Source organism: Rhamphochromis sp. 'chilingali', assembly GCF_963969265.1.
Source record: "Rhamphochromis sp. 'chilingali' genome assembly, chromosome: 1".
Classification (NCBI taxonomy): domain Eukaryota; kingdom Metazoa; phylum Chordata; class Actinopteri; order Cichliformes; family Cichlidae; genus Rhamphochromis; species Rhamphochromis sp. 'chilingali'.
Window position 1 is genome coordinate 10,635,238 of NC_137929.1, and position 16,865 is coordinate 10,652,102.

The following is a 16,865-nucleotide window of genomic DNA, read 5'->3' on the forward strand; positions in this document are numbered from 1 at the left end:
TCTGTGTTTATAATGCAGATTTTCTGCTTTTATAATAACACTTTTTATATTTTCTATCATCACAGACTGACTGAGTGTCGACTCTCAGAGTCTCACTGTGAAGTTGTGGCCTCAGCTCTGAAGTCCAACCCCTCCCATCTGACAGAGCTGGACATGAGTTGGAACAAGCTACAGGATTCAGCAGTGAAGCTTCTGTGTGCTGGACTGGAGAGTCCAAACTGTGGACTGGAGACTCTGAGGTGAGTTCACTGACTGCGGCTGTTGTTGTTTTTCTATATTTCAGGTCTTTGATTGATGTTTGAAACTTTCTTTAGTTCCTAAATGTTCAGGATATGTCTGAAGACAAATGTGAAGAAGTTTGAGTGCTTTCAGAAATGTTGTCTTTCCAAACGACTGAACAACAGTTTTTCCTTTTGGCTCCAAACAGAAGTGACAGACTTGAGCAGGGTTCATTTAAAGGCTGACAGAAGTGGAGTGGTGACGGGGAAATGTTTGACAGGACAGTGTTTCAGCCTCCACAGGTTCATGTTGTGCTCCATCAGTCAGTGAAGATGAAGTCAGTGCTGATGAGGCTGTAGAGTGTGTGAGGGATGTGAATGAGGATGATGAAGATCTGATGATAGCAGATAAAAACAGGCTGCAGAGACTTTGAGCCATACAGGGCACACAGTGTGTGTACAGAACAGCTGAAATCATTATGGAGGCCTCACTGGGATATGGAAGCATCACAGTACAGCTTCAGTGAAGCTTTAAAGTCTCTGATATGAGATGAGAAAAGAAGCAGCCAGAGCTTTTTCATGAGTGGAAATCCACTGTGACTGTGAGCTGCTGCTACAGCCTCCAGATTAGCCAGCAGCTCATCCTGCTCAACATTTTCTCACCAACTTTAATGGAAGTGTGATGTTTTCAGCTGGAGTGATGGTCAGGGTGGCCTCCCTCTCCTATTCTTCTCCTCTTCCTCTTTCATTTGTAAAGCCACTTCTGCTGCTTTCATTCATTTGGAAGTCCTGTAGCTGAGTTTGGGAGAGACTAACAGCCTCGGCAGCAGAGGGGAGAAAGGCTGTAACACCACCACTTTACTCTGTTCTACCTGTCACATCATTTTATCAGGAAACAAATATGCTCATGTTTTTACTATGTTTGTCTTGAAAATGTAAGAAGATCACATGGTGCTTTTTATTATTGTGTTGGTTTGTTTCCTGTCTCTTGGATGGAGCCCAGCTGTGCGTGGCCCCATCTGAGACAGCTGGACCTGAGCTACAACAACAAGCTGCAGGATTCAGGAGTGAAGCATCTGTGTGGTTTCCTGGAGAGTCCAGGATGTGGACTTGAAACTCTGGGGTCAGTCAGCATGATTTAGTTGTGCTGAGATGAATATGATGTGAAAGTTGTGCTGACACTAAACTGCAGACATCAGGCTGATATTATACTGATCCACACTGAGGATCTTCATGGTAAAGTCTGTTTTCTTCTTCTCTGGTTTAGTCCATTGACTGCAGCAGAACAATGTTCACATTTCAAACAGTGAGACTCAACGTATGGCCCGCGGCCCACACGCGGCCTGCCCACCTTTCCTGATTCAGAGAGAGGGGACCCTGATTAACTGTGTAGTGCTCTTCCTCACAGTTCTAAGTATCAGACACAACAATGAATAATCCACAGCTGACTGTCTTTAGCAGGTCAAAGGTCACGGCACACAGCAGACAGTGGGAAATATTATAATTCTGATCATTTATCAGCACATATCCAAAGTCACTGAGGATCAAACAGAAACACATGAAGCAGATTTTCCTGTTCTGGCTTTTTATAGCAGATAACCTTCAAAATATTCTGCAGTCCATCAAAAACTGAAGCAAACCATGAATCAACATGTGAACATGAGCTGATGCTGCTGAAGGGAAGCAAAGTTACAGAGGTTTGATTACAGACACAGCTGAGAGTTTGTAATCTGTCATCATTTTAAAAGGTTTAAATTTCTTCAGTATTGAACAGCAGAAATGAGGCGTTTTTTTCGGAGGCCGACAGCAGTGAACACAACAGCAGACTGGTGCGTAATAAGCAGTGAATAATGCAGGAAACAGATTTTTGAAGGTAAACTGTTCTTGAAGTACACTGAGAGAGAGAGAGCTGTGCAGGAAGTAAACGTCAAAGTCAGAGAGAATTCATGACGATGTTCATCAAACGTAAAGCGTAGTTTGGATCTTCTTCTGCTGCTGGTTCACTCAGTTTTGGTTGGAGACAGATGAAACCTGCAGCTTCAGGATCTGTGAGCTGTCCACTTTCAGCCCCGACGGCGTGTCCGTGTACGTGAGGTCGAGTGAACGATCCACGCTCTGTGTTTCCATCTTTGTGTGTTTAGCTGCTCTCATTTACTGTTTTATCTGTTTGCTTGTTGTTGAAATACTTTTGGGAGCTTTAACCTGAGATTCTGGCAAAATACATTTATATTAAAAATCGATTCAGGATTGAATGAATCAACATCGCTTTATTCAAATTAAAACCATTTAAATAGGAAAATCCATTATTTTACACCCACCTCTAATGCTGGGTAATGTCAGCTGGTCCATGTGCAGCTGGCTGTGAGGCTCAGGGAGCGTCTACAAAGTGCAACACTGAAAGAACATCATCCATAAATATTGAGTAATAACTGGACTCTCATACAGCGACACTCAAATGCCTTTAAACATCAGCTTATCCTGCTGATCCAAGTCCAACACTGAGTTTGTAAAAACATGTTTGTCAATCATTTTGTTTGGTTTCTGAGGAAAATGATTCAATAACTTGCTGCTAATACACAACATTTCATCATATTTCCTCATAACCCTCTTTTGTCTGACCATTTGATCCCATTTGAATTTGCAATAAAGGATCCACAGAGTTTGGTGACAATAATGACAGTAGATGTTTGTGTGAAAGTGCTGGAAGCAAATGAGTGTGTGATGTTCTTTCAGTGTTGCACTTTGTAGACGCTCCCTGAGCACTGGTCTCACAGCCAGCTGCACATAGAGACCAGTGTTGTTAGTCCAGGTCAGAAGATGACTTGTTGGAATGAAAATGAGCTTGTAGTTTGTCTGCTTTAATAATGTGACTGGAAAAAGGTGTTGGACTTCAAATATGTCCATTTCTTTCACACTTCACCTTTAAAAGTGAAGCCTTGTAGTTCCTGGAAGGGAAAACACGACTTTTTCAAGTCTTTGTCCTGTTTTTATGATAAATGTACGACTTTAATGTGAAACATTCAGAGTTTTTTTCTCTTGTTGTGTTTGTTTGAAGCTGCTTCCTGTTGGCTTCAGCTGTTTGGAGTTTCCATTTTCTAAACTTCTACATTCTGAACCTTCTTCAGCTCTGAACAGATGATGAAACACTGAATGATTTCAAGCTCACACTTTGTCTAATAAACTTACATCTTTCATTCTTTATACAGATTGGAGAACTGTGGTTTGTCAGAGATCAGCTGTGATTATCTGGCAGCAGCACTGAAGTCCAACCCCTCCCATCTGAGACAGCTGGACCTGAGCTGGAACAACAAGCTGCAGGATTCAGGAGTGAAGCATCTGTGTGGTTTCCTGGAGAGTCCAGGATGTGGACTTGAAACTCTGAGGTCAGTCAGCATGTTTTAGTTGTGCTGAGATGAATATGATGTGAAAGTTGTGCTGACACTAAACTGCAGACATCAGGCTGATATTATACTGATCCACACTGAGGATCTTCATGGTAAAGTCTGTTTTCTTCTTCTCTGGTTTAGTCCATTGACTGCAGCAGAACAATGTTCACATTTCAAACCTTCAAAGAAGAAGAAAAATCCTCCACTGGATAATTCACTGTGAAACTCTCAAACTCTTCATTCCACCTTAAAGTCTGCCTGACACTGAAATCCAAAGAAAAATGTGCGTTTGCTTTACAGACAGCAGTCCAACACAAACATACACACATCATCAAAACACAGTCCAACATCCAAATCTCCTCCACTGCCAGCATGAATGATGGGAAAGAGAAGGAGGAACACTCTGACATTCAGGGTTAGAATGAAGCAGACTGTGAAGATCAAAGCTGTATTAGAAAGCTTACATCAGGGGTGTCAAACTCAAATACACAGTGGGCCAAAATTCAAAACTTGATCAAAGTCGCGGGCTAACATTAATATTCATTGAAAAAAAATCTTCCACCAAATATAACAAGGAATCTTTTCTTATGGACTCAAACAAGTTTTGCTGAAAAACTGAATATGGAACAAGCAAAGCTTAATACTAAACAATATATATAACTTATATAACCATCTATATAACTTAATATTACACACATTAAATAACACATCAGTGGAATTCATTTCTTAAATAAAAAATGTATTTGCAGCCTTCTGAATTAAATTTTTATCATTTTATCATTTATCAAATTTTCATCATATTCTCCCACCTGTCTAGAAAGCTCCTGTGTTCTGCATTTCTTTTTTTCCATTTTGGGATAGGTAGCATGGCAGTATTTGCATGGTTGCTATGACTATGGTCAACAGAGGAGAGGGTGCTAATGGGTCCTGTCATGACTGACGCGCCAAAACACCAACAGAGCATTCTGGGAATTGTAGTATTAGCAGTACAGGCACTGTATAATACTGGCAGGTCAGCTCTAATAGTAATTTTTCATGGCTTCGCGGGCCAAATGTGATTAGGCTGCGGGCCAAATTTGTCCTGCTGGCCAGAGTTTGACACCTATGGCTTACACCTGACCCAGAGGGGCCATCACATCACATTTAGAAGCTCCCTTAATGGAGCCACAACACATGTCCAATACTTAGTCTGTCTTGTTGGACCAACTGGAAGAAATGATTCAAGGACTTAGTCACAGAACAGAGATTCAAATCTCCAAAATCCAACTGGCTGCATCAGGACATATAGTCTGAAACTCTGCACAGTTTCCTGTTTGAAGCTGCTTCCTGTTGGCTTCAGCTGTTTGGAGTTTCCATTTTCTAAACTTCTACATTCTTAACCTTCTTCAGCTCTGAACAGATGATGAAACACTGAATGATTTCAAGCTCACACTTTGTCTAATAAACTTACATCTTTCATTCTTTACACAGATTGAGGCTCTGTGGTTTGTCAGAGATCAGCTGTAATTATCTGGTAGCAGCACTGAAGTCCAACCCCTCCCATCTGAGACAGCTGGAGCTGAGAGGAAACAACTTGAAGCATCCAGATGTGAAGCAGCTGTCTGATCTTCAGCAGAGTCCAGACTACAGACTGGAGACTCTGGAGTAAGTAGAGTGATGGAGTGAGTGGGTGGTGCTGTCAGCAGTATTGTACTAAACACAGTCAGTATGAAACAAAGATCCAGTGTTTCCTGTAAAGCTGCAGCTTCTCAGTGAAGCTGTGAGAGGAGAATGGTGACAGGCTTCAGGAGTGGACACAAACACTTCCTGTTTCTGATCTTTATGGTCACCATAGTAACAGCTGACATGCTCTGATCAAACACTGTGAACAGCCAATCAGCTCTCTGAACAAAGCAGCACGCTGACTAATGACTGCATTCATTTCCAAGTTTAAAGCAGTGAAGAACACAGTCTGTAGGTGAGGAAGAATTTAGTGAGAGCAGATGTTTGGATGGAATTCCTGCAGTTAACAGCTGGAACCGTCCATCTGGATTGTTGGGCTTGTTGTTGGGGTTCCTACAGAGCTCTTCCTTCTTCTCTCTGCAGGTGGAGCTGATGATGGTAAACAGGACAGTGTGTGTGCTGAGAGAGGAGGAGCTGTGTCCTGATGATCCAGAGAGGTTGAAGCAGCAGCAGCTTGTGTGTAGAGACGCTCTGACTGGGCCATGTTACTGGGAGGTGGAGAGGAGAGCTTCATCCAGCAGTGACTGACAGAGGAATGAAAAGAAGTGCAGATGACTGTCAGTGCTGCAGAGTGAACTGCTCTGAGAACAGCTCCACTGTCAGACACAATGTAGAGTCCAGCATCATCCCTGTGTGTCCCTCTGGATCTGACAGAGGATCATCAGTGTATCTGGACTGCTCTGCTGCTGCTCTGTCCTTCTACAGTCTCTGCACAGTCTCTGTCTGACTCTGGCTTCAGACCCTCCTGGATCAAACTCAGCTGGAAAGACTTTCAAATTCAAATTTTATTTGTCACACACACAACCATACCCAGTATGACATGAGGTGAAATGCTTGAAGCTGTGCAATGCCCGACCATTAAATGACAGTGGTTTTACAGTATTTACAATTTACAGGTTGTCAGGTTTTGTATTGTTGATTATCATTTATGCTTAGAAATATCTACTTATATATGCTCAGAGTTTTATAATTAGTTTTAGATTGGTAGAGGTTTGATCCTTAATAGTCTGCAAAGGCTTGGTGTGCATTCCAGAGTGTTCTGGCTTTCACACCTACATCCTGGGAGCATGGGAGAGGTCGTACCTTGTCTTACTGTTTTATGGTAGGATAAACGTATCTATATCTGTTTTAGTCTAAGTGCCTTTTGTTTAGATGAACTGCTGGGCCCTATTTCAGGAAGCCGGTTTAGAAAACTCAGAGTGAAAAACGATACTCAGGGTTGAGTAACCCCGAACTGTCCAACTCGGAATATTCGGTTTCAGAAAGGCTGATAACAAGTAGTTCAATCGACGCGGAGTTGCTTTAACCCCAAGTTAAGTGCGCACACGAGGATACATAAAGCCCTGATTAGTGGAGCACAGATTAAGCGAGTCACCATGGAGACGGAGTGAAAGAAGGCGTGGTCAATGTATTTTACAGCGCTTGAGGCCGAAATTCTGATGGCAGCATATGCCGATAACATGCAAATTTTGCGGAAAAAAAGTAACACAGCCTCAGCTGCCAAAGAAAGGGAGCATGCATGGCAAAACATAGCCGACAGAGTCAATGCGTGAGTGTTAATTTAAACATTGATCTAGGGATTTCCACCCATTTAACACGTTATTTTATTTTATTATATTTTATTTTATTTTTTATTTTATACATTTTATTTTGTGATGTTATGTGAGCGCAGGTGCAACCCAACAGGCCCCAAACGTTCCTGGCAGCAAGTAAAAATGAAATATAAAAATATAGTCCAAACAGGTAAGGTTTAATTGTATTATGAGCCATAGTGCTTGGTCTGTTTGTCCCATGTAAATCAATTGCAGTTAGAGGCTACATTAATTTTCTTTCTGTAAGCACTTATTGAAATTATCTGAGCACATTACAAGTAAATATTTGCTTACTCTGTATGCTCAAATGTGACCCGTTATAGCCAACAGAAAAAAAACGGAGGCCCGAAAAAAGGGTGGGGGTCCTCCACCACCACCACCACTCACAGAGCCTGGCCACTTGGCTTCCACATTTGTGATAATGTTGGCAGCATCACATATGATCTTCACAGTGCAGAGAAGGCAAATTAGCATCCATTACTATAATGAAATAATTTGTTAGTTTGAAATGCTACAGGGAACTATGTACCTGCACATTAATGCTGTGGAAAGACTTCCTGTTCACATAGTCTCCTTCATTTACTGAAGGAGCAATGATTGGAATGTGAGTGCCATCTGTACAGCCAATCACGCCTGGGAACCGTGAAAATAAATGTAAAATTTAAGTAGTAGTTCAAGTATCACCACATCATGAATTAAGTTTTGTTCATCCTGCTACCTGCAATTTTGTGGAATCCCTCTTTGATAAATCTTGTGGGTCTGTGACCGGGGAACACCACAGACGAGTACAGGAGACGTTTCAGTGCAACTGTAACATTCCTGACTGCCCGACAGACGGTAGCCTTGGACACGTGCTCAGCATCACCAATATTATACAGAAAGCTCCCGTTTACAAAAAACCGAAGTGCAATACAAATAATATGTACAGAACTGAGAGAATGTCCGCGATGTGTCACATGAGCAATATTAGGCCTGAGGATGTTATTCAAATAAATTATAGATTGTGCTGAAAAACGGTAACGTTCACACAGAAAATCATCAGGAAATGATAAAATGTCCAAACGCGCTCTAATCACTCTCTCCCGGCGGAGAGCTCTTCGGAGAATTTGGGCTTCAACATCTACTGGCTCTTCAAGGAAGGGGCACGCCATGTCTGACACTTCCTACAGTCAGGTTTCTGACAAAGAGGCGGAGAAGGTCAGGGTTAGTTGAAGTAAACCTGCTAGGGGGCAGGTTAGCTTCACGGAGTGTGTCGTCATAGTAACTCGCTCAGAATTAATCTAAACTCGCTTTGTGAAACCGAAAACCCAGAGTTTTCGTTAACTCAGGGTATACTTACTCAGAGTTTGCACTAAACCGGCTTCCTGAAATAGGGCCCAGGACTTCCAGACCAGCAGGGTTAGGGAAGTCATTTATGGGGTCACACTCTGACCCCCCCCCCACACACACACACTTACAAAACTTACAGGCAAGGTACTCTTTGTTTGTATGTAGACGTCATATGTTAATGAACCTATTTATATTCATGTAACCTCAATAAAAGAGCAGTGTTACGGGGGAGCAGACGAGAGCAACTGGGGTCAAGCAAAGGAGTGACGTTTGTCCGGTTCTCTCCTGTGCACGAGAAACATGAAGAACTTTGCCTACTCGTGTCTTGTTTTGCTGTTTAGCAAATTGTCCTTAACGTTCCAGCGAATAGGTTTACGCTACAAACCTATCACAGGTTATTACAAAATTTACAGATTTAACTTAGAAATTTACAGTAAAAATGTGCAAATAGCAGAAAGAGATTATAAGTAAGTGCACATGAAGAAAAACCAGAGTGCGTGTGGTGATGTGATGTGTGTGAGAGTCCAGTCTTATAGTGATGTGATATGTGTGAGAGTCCAGTCTTATAGTGATGTGATATGTGTGAGAGTCCAGTCTTATAGTGATGTAGAATTTAAAGGTGATCGTGCTTTTGCTGTAGCTGCTCCAAAGTTGTGGAATGATCTGCCCTTGCATGTTAGGCAGGCCTCTTCTCTCTCTGAATTTAAAAGTCTTCTTAAAACATATTTATTCGCTGAAGCCTTTGGCATTGATTAGAGGGGTTGACTCAATTTGTTTTAACATGTTTCAATTTATTGTATCTATTTATTTTATCGTATCTCATTTTAATTTTCTTTACGTATGCTATTAACATGTACAGCACTTTGTGAAACTCTGGTTTTATGTTAAAGTGCTTTAGAAATAAAGTTGGTATGGTATGGTATGGTATGATGTGATATGTGTGAGAGTCCAGTCTTATAGTGATGTGGTGTGTGTGGGAGAGTTCAGTCCTACACCTGGTTCACGCCGCAATGTATTGCGCCATTTTCCGGGTCCACAAATCAAAACAAACGCACCGTGTTGGAACGACGACGACAAGAAACATGCTTAAAAGCAACTCAAAAGAAAACGGACGGTATAGAGACCAATTGCATCCAGAGGCGAAGCAGCAGCACTCGAAAAACATTAGAGTGCATCGCAAATCTGGACCCATATGAAATACGGCAGTGGAGTAAAGACCCAGACGACTTGCCACTGTCCTACCCTGATATCTTCACCTATCTTGTTTGTGGAGTAAGCAGTGGCGTGTCCAGCGGGGTGGCCTGGGGGGGCACAGGCCACCCCCCCAACCAGACTGGCCACCCCAGGTGCCACCCCGAAGCTAAAACAATAAAATTTAATGAAATATCAAATGTACGATTACGGTTTCACAGTGAAGCTCAGATATCCGAGGGTAAGTGAATGCAGCACCGGCTTCTGCACTATGAGCATCATGTTAGCAAAGGTAGGAGAGCCAAGCACGAAAGACAACACCGCAGAAAACATTTTTTCGGCGAAAGATTAACAAGTTAACATAGCTGGACTAGCCATCGGACATTTGGACGGTGGGCTGATGACTTATTTATTTTTATTTTTTTTGTAACGGCATGAACAATGAGAGGTGGTGGATTGGCCAGATGCTGGCCGATTTGTAAAAATAAGTCAGTTGTTTGGTGGTGGCTATGGTGGAGCTTCCACAGAGGCAGCAGGTGGATGAGGGAAAGGGGAGGCAGGAGGAGGAGAGCCACGAGGCAGCCGCCTGTCCAAGTATCAGGTGAACTGAACTTCAGGTAAGAAGTTATGACCTGCAGTCTATCTGGGTCAGATATAAACCAAGTTTAGGTGGAGTTTATTTTCCTTGTGCTGACTTTTTACAGTCAGTTACAATAACTCGTACTGCGTGAGCTAGCATGACAGCTGTTCGGTTGCTATGATGTTACTGATGGTGAACTTTATTTTATTCACAAGGTTAGTTAGTAGAGTTGCCAACGGCTCCTTAAAAATGGAATCATCCCTCATTCAGAGAAAATATTACGGGTTTCGTATTGAGCTGAGAAGAGACGCAGTTTGTCCCGTACTTTAGCTAGAATGGAAAAAGACACAAAGCTGGAGTTATTCTGTCGTTGCGCTGCACAGCTGCCTCTTCTCTCACACCCCCCCCCCCCCCCCCCCTCTTCTGTTGCTACTTCAATCATGAAACTGATCAATGATCAGCTGATCGGCTTTTCTCTCTTGCTTATTTATCGGCCACTTTGCGCCAGAAACAGGAAACCAGCGGATGTCACGCTAAACAACAACAGCAGCACGTTTAAGCTTGATCAGCTGTTGCTAGAATTTATTTAATATTAATTTCTAGTATCAGCTGATGTTTGCTGGAGCCACAGCTGTAAAGCTGCTGGTCATGATATCGGTTTGGATATGTGGTGAGAGGGAAACATGAAGATGAAACCAGGAGATGTCCTTACTGAATCATCAGAGCTGAACAGGTGATGGAGAAACAGGTTTACCTTTTAGGTTACATGAATGAGTTGAAGGGAAGTTATGAGCTGTTTCTGAGAGACAAATAACACCAGGATCCTTTTTTATGTAGCTGACAGCTGGTAACTGTGGAGGGGCGGATCTAGCAAAGTGTTGCCAGGGGGCCAGGTAGGGCATTCATGGGGAGAGGGGGGCACAAAGAAATACTTTTCTTTTTTATTCTCATTTAAAATATCTAGCTTTTATTAAATAATTATCTGAATCTTGCGAACAAAGTTTCTATCTGACGTAAAATGTATAGAAATCATACATATACCAAAAAGACAGCGTACATCACTGTCACAACAGCATCTGTTTTCATTCAAAGGCTCTATGGTTTTAATACCTGGTGGGCCGGTCTGTTGTGAAAATGCCCGATTTTCTGTCCCAGTCCATCCCTGCAGGTTAATACTGGCAGTGTCACCATGCCAGCTGACTGTAATTCATCATCAGCCAGTGTTGTTCTTTATACATCAATATTACCAAAGTTTACCATAAGGCAGCATATAAAGTATTTACTTGCTTTCAGGTTTTATTCAAATGTTAGTCTTTTCATTTGTTTCCCCACTTTTTTCCTGTTTCAAAATCAAACACCAGATTGTGAGAAGATTAACTTCTTTTTTTAATAGCCACTGGTTTTGCATTGGCATTGGCTAATTTGCCAATTGTATGTTAAAAATGTTCGTATTTTGATATTCAAAAATGATTTTGCCCAAAACATATGTGCACTACATGTCAGTAAAAATACTATGCAAATATTGATGTCTTTGACTGCTGAATAAACACTGACTGATTGTATCTCTTGTACTTTATCAACGCAGTATCTAAAAACTTTGCACCATAGTGGTTAAAATCTCACTCTAATAAGAGTTAAAAGCGCATTTGGTTATTAGGTTTATAGGATTATTGAATTATGGTTAACAGTTGGTAGAATTGTTTTTAACATTATCTGCCAATTACATCTGCCACCCTTCTCCAAATCTGTGCCCCTACCTGGCCCCCCAACAAAAATTTTCTAGACACGCCACTGGGAGTAAGCGCTCACACTGCGAACCAGTTTCGTAATTACAAGTCACTGGAGGCGCACATCCAATTTACAAATGGCTGGGTGAAAGATTTGGCTATTTTCAAGCCGCCAAACTGTGAGTACGTCGTCATTAATACCAAGGTAAGTCAGCTGGAGTGCATCGAGTGTAATAGCCATTGTCCACCCCCCACCTTAATTAATGTTGTGTGATTTGGCCATCTGAACACCCTACGTATATAAATCCCAGCAGGAAGCATGTTTTAATAGTGTGATTGGGTCATCTGAACACGCTACCTATATAAATCCCAGCAGGAAGCATGTTTTAATAGTGTGATTGGGTCATCTGAACACACTACCTATATAAATCCAAGCAGGAAGCATGTTTTAATAGTGTGATTGGGTCATCTGAACATGCTACCTATGTAAATCCAAGCAGGAAGCATGTTTTAATAGTGTGATTGGGTCATCTGAACACGCTACCTATATAAATCCAAGCAGGAAGCATGTTTTAATAGTGTGATTGGGCCATCTGAACATCCTACCTATATAAATCCAAGCAGGAAGCATGTTTTAATAGTGTGATTGGGTCATCTGAACACGCTACCTATATAAATCCAAGGAGGAAGCATGTTTTAATAGTGTGATTGGGTCATCTGAACACGCTACTTATATAAATCCAAGCAGGAAGCATGTTTTAACCCTCCTCTCGTGTTAGGGTCGGCACCGACCCATTTTAAATTTCAAATGCATAAAAAAACCACATAGATTTGTTTATTGTATCAAGGCTTTTTGACTTTGTCAGGAACCTCTATTTCTACAAAATAAAACCAAAAAAAAAATTTTCACTAAATTATAAAATGCCCTAGTTAAAATTATGACCTTTGTGTTGTTAGGGTCGGTTTCGACCCAGGTATAATATTATGAGTATAAAGCAATAATTAAAGCCAAAACTGAAATCATAAGTGCACTGTCAGCTAAAACACTTACAGCAAGCACCTCTCCTAATCATATGAGCTTTAGGGGATTCTTATTTTGCATGTTTTTTGCAGTATACCTGCACAAAAACAAAACAAAATAAACACGGGCATGTGAGGTGAATTCACTATTTGAGTGGCCATTTGACTTCCAGAGTGCACATTTACAATTTGCAGCATACAAAAAATGAGAAGAAGATTCACAGTGAGCCAAGTTCAGGATCATATTTTTGGTGAAAATGAAGGAGAGGACACAGAGCAGCATAGCGATTCAGATGGGCAGGTTTCTAAGGAGGAAGACAATGTGGACTATCATCCAGAAGACACAGACACATCTGATCAGAGGTGGAGGTCGCTGGTGCTGAAGCTACTCCTGCTGAAAGATTCAAGTCCAAAAATGGTAAGATCTTTTGGAGCTCAGTACCTCATGATGTACATGGCAGGGCAGCTGCTGCAAATGTCATCAAAATGACCCCTGGAATCACAAGGTTTGCTCTGACCAAAGTCAGTGACATCAAGAGATGTTTTGAGATATTTATGCCATTGTCACTAGAAAGAATCATCATTACTATGATAAACCTTGAAGGAAAAAAAAGTCCATGGCGACATGATGAGGAATACCTGGATGCTTTCATTGGTGTTCTTCTTGCTGGAGTGTACAGATGCTGCAATGAGGCCACTGATCGTCTATGGCAGGGGTGCCCAATCCCAGTCCTCGAGAGCTACTATCCTGCAGCTTTTAGATGCATCCCTACTCCAACACAGCTGAATCAAATGAATGGCTTGTTATCAGGCCTTTGCCAAACATGATGGCATGCTGAAGAGGTAATCAAACCATTTGATTCAGCTGTGTTGGAGTAGGGATGCATCTAAAAGCTGCAGGATAGTAGCTCTCGAGGACTGGGATTGGGCAGCCCTGGTCTATGGGATGCATCGACAGGCAGAAACATTTTCTGGGCAACGATGTCACTTCACACATTTGATATCATTTTGATTCAAGAGTCCTCAGATTTGACAACAGAGAGATCAGACCGAGGTCTGACAAGCTTGCTCCCATCAGGGATGTCTGGGAGAGATGGGTGCAGTTTCTTCCACTGATGTTCATCCCAGGGCCAGTGACAGTGGATGAACGTCTTGTCCACTTTTTGAGGAAAATGCCCCTTCCGGCAATATATACCCAGTAAGCCAGGGAAAAACGGCAGAAAAATCTGGGAAGCCTGTGATGCAAAAACCAACTATGCCTGGAATGTACAGATTTTCACAGTCAAAGCTGCGAGTGGCACTCCTGAGAAGAAACAATGAAAATGTGTGGTCCTCCATATGACCACTGGACTGCAGGATCAGCTGTGATATTTTATTTTATTTTATTTTTTACCAGATATGACCACGGACAAGAACTTCACAAAGGAAACTGAGGTGAAGCTGTATCATTGGGAAGTGATAAAAAGCCCACAATTACCCACGGCTATAACCAAAACAAAGGAGGAGTGGACTTTTTCTTTTTTTCAGTTTATATTAAAGGTCTACAGCTGAAAAAAAACAACCTTTTTTTGTCTTTTCTTGATGTAAATGTCTATGGGTCGAAATTGACCAGTAACACCATAGATGTCATTTTAGTTATTAATCTTAAAATGAAAAAAATCAATAAAACAGATTTATTTAAGAGATGTGTCCTATACCCCTCAGTAATACTCAGGTAACACAGAAACCTTTTATTTATTAATATGATTCTCTTGAGGTTAATTTTACAATTTTTTTAAAATTGAAATCGAGGGGTACAGTGACAAAAAAAGACCCAGAGGCCCACACCAAAAGTATTAAAACCAACATTTTCATGGATAAGGAAGCCTAACAAGGTAACCAAGAGATGAGAAACAAATTGCATGATAACTTATTGTTTTTAGTATATTTTATAGCTGATTTAATTCACGGGTCAAAACCGACCCGCTAACATAAGAGATGATAACAGAAAGCTAACACGAGAGGAAGGTTAATAGTGTGATTGGGTCATCTGAACATGCTACCTATATAAATCCCAGCAGAAAGCATGTTTTAATAGTGTGATTGGGTCATCTGAACACGCTACTTATATAAATCCCAGCAGGAAGCATGTTTTAATAGTGTGATTGGGTCATCTGAACACGCTACCTATGTAAATCCAAGCAGGAAGCATGTTTTAATAGTGTGATTGGGTCATCTGAACACGCTACCTATATAAATCCAAGCAGGAAGCATGTTTTAATAGTGTGATTGGGTCATCTGAACACGCTACCTATATAAATCCAAGCAGGAAGCATGTTTTAATAGTGTGACTGGGCCATCTGAAAATCCTACCTATATAAATCCAAGCAGGAAGCATGTTTTAATAGTGTGATTGGGTCATCTGAACACGCTACTGTCAGGTGTAGACATTTGTTCACAAGTAAGAGGAATAAGACACTGCAGACCAATTCAGAGAGTTTTAAACATGCGCATGGGTGAGTGCCTCTGATCAGACACACACACCGAGTGCATGCCTTGTTCCTTTATTTATAGGGCAAAGCGGGTTACATAGTACTTCCTCTTTTAACAGAAAAGAGAATAGAATAGAATAGAATTCAACTTTATTGTCATTGCACATGCACAGGTACAGGGCAACGAAATGCAGTTTGCATCCATCCAGAAGTGCTTTAGTGATATAGATATATTACAATATATATTAGCAATAATATAGATATGTGAGTATATTACAGAAATGGGTCTATTATGGTATGTTATAATGTACACGGTATGAAGTATGTTGTGAATATTCTATAACTATAAGTATGTACAGGCTGTAGTGAGTACAAGCTATGTACAGGATATGAACAGGATATAAATATGAAAAACTATACAGAATATGAAATAAATAACTTTACAGAATCTGGGATATACAGCTATACAGAAATGGGAACTATGCAAGTTGTAAACAGTTGTAGGATTAAAGATTATCGAATGTACAGAATGATTATTTACACAGAGCTATACAGTAGTGCAGTTAAGATAAGTGAGATATAATTCCTACAGAGGCTATATAAAGTGCTAGTGGTTGTGAGTGGTGGTTCAGTCCATGTTATTATTGTGTTTGAGGGTACAGTTGTCCATTGTGGGTGTGTGTATGTTCAGTCCATGAGTTTAACGTGGGTCAGATGTCAGGAGGCAGAGTTCAGGAGTCTGACAGCTGTGGGGAAGAAGCTGTTCCGGTACCTGGTGGTCTTAGTCCGGAGGCTCCTGTGGCGCCTCCCAGAGGGCAGGAGGGTGAAGAGTCCATGTGATGGGTGACTGGGGTCTTTGATGATTTTCCCAGCCCTTTTCAGACACCGCTTCCTGTAGATCTCTTTTATGGCAGGAAGTGGTGCTCCGGCGATGCGCTGGGCAGTTTTCACGACCCTCTGCAACGCCTTCTGGTCCGAGGCAGAGCAGTTCCCGTACCAGACTGTTATACAGTTGGTCAGGATGCTCTCGATGGTGCAGCGATAGAAGTTCACCAGGATGTCTGAGGACAGGTGGTTCTTCCTCAGAGTCCTCAAGAAGAAGAGGCGCTGGTGAGCCTTCTTGACCAGCTTGGAGCAGTTGGTCGTCCAGGTGAGATCCTCGGAGATGTGGACTCCCAGGAACTTGAAGCTGCTCACACGCTCCACAGCCGTCCCCTTAATGTGGATGGGTGGATGTGGGTCAGCATTCCTCCTGTAGTCCACGATGAGCTCCTTGGTCTTCTCGGTGTTAAGCAGCAGGTTGTTTCTGTCGCACCACTCAGCCAGACGATCCACCTCCTCCCTGTAGGCGGCCTCATCGTTGTCACTGATGAGGCCAATCACCGTGGTGTCATCTGCAAACTTAATGATGGTGTTGGAACCATCAGCAGGTCTGCAGTCGTGGGTGAAGAGGGAGTAGAGGAAAGGGCTCATCACACAGCCTTGTGGTACACCGGTGTTCATTGTGATGGTAGATGAGCAGCGGTTATCCAGCCGGACATGTTGGGGGCGGTTGGTCAGGAAGTCCAGTAACCATTTGCAGATGAGGGAACTGATACCCAGGTCTGTCAGTTTCCTGATGAGTTGTGA

At 41.9% G+C, this 16,865-nt stretch overlaps 3 protein-coding genes across 4 annotated transcripts in view; all 3 read left to right on the top strand.

Moving 5' to 3' along the window:
* Positions 1 to 6,169, top strand: part of LOC308403548 (protein NLRC3-like) — a 229,665-nt gene extending 223,496 nt beyond the window's left edge. The window contains exons 8-11 of the mRNA XM_080893077.1: positions 66 to 239; positions 3,425 to 3,601; positions 5,075 to 5,248; positions 5,690 to 6,169. Of these exons, the coding sequence (XP_080749203.1) occupies positions 66 to 239; positions 3,425 to 3,601; positions 5,075 to 5,248; positions 5,690 to 5,699 (535 nt within the window). The 3' untranslated portion in view covers positions 5,700 to 6,169. The remainder of the gene's footprint in view (positions 1 to 65; positions 240 to 3,424; positions 3,602 to 5,074; positions 5,249 to 5,689) is intronic.
* LOC308403394 (NACHT, LRR and PYD domains-containing protein 12-like) overlaps positions 1 to 16,865 on the top strand; it is a 1,254,170-nt gene that overhangs the window by 250,279 nt on the left and 987,026 nt on the right. The gene's annotated exons all lie outside the window — the stretch shown is intronic.
* Positions 1 to 16,865, top strand: part of LOC308403425 (NACHT, LRR and PYD domains-containing protein 12-like) — a 646,283-nt gene that overhangs the window by 243,955 nt on the left and 385,463 nt on the right. The window lies entirely within an intron of this gene.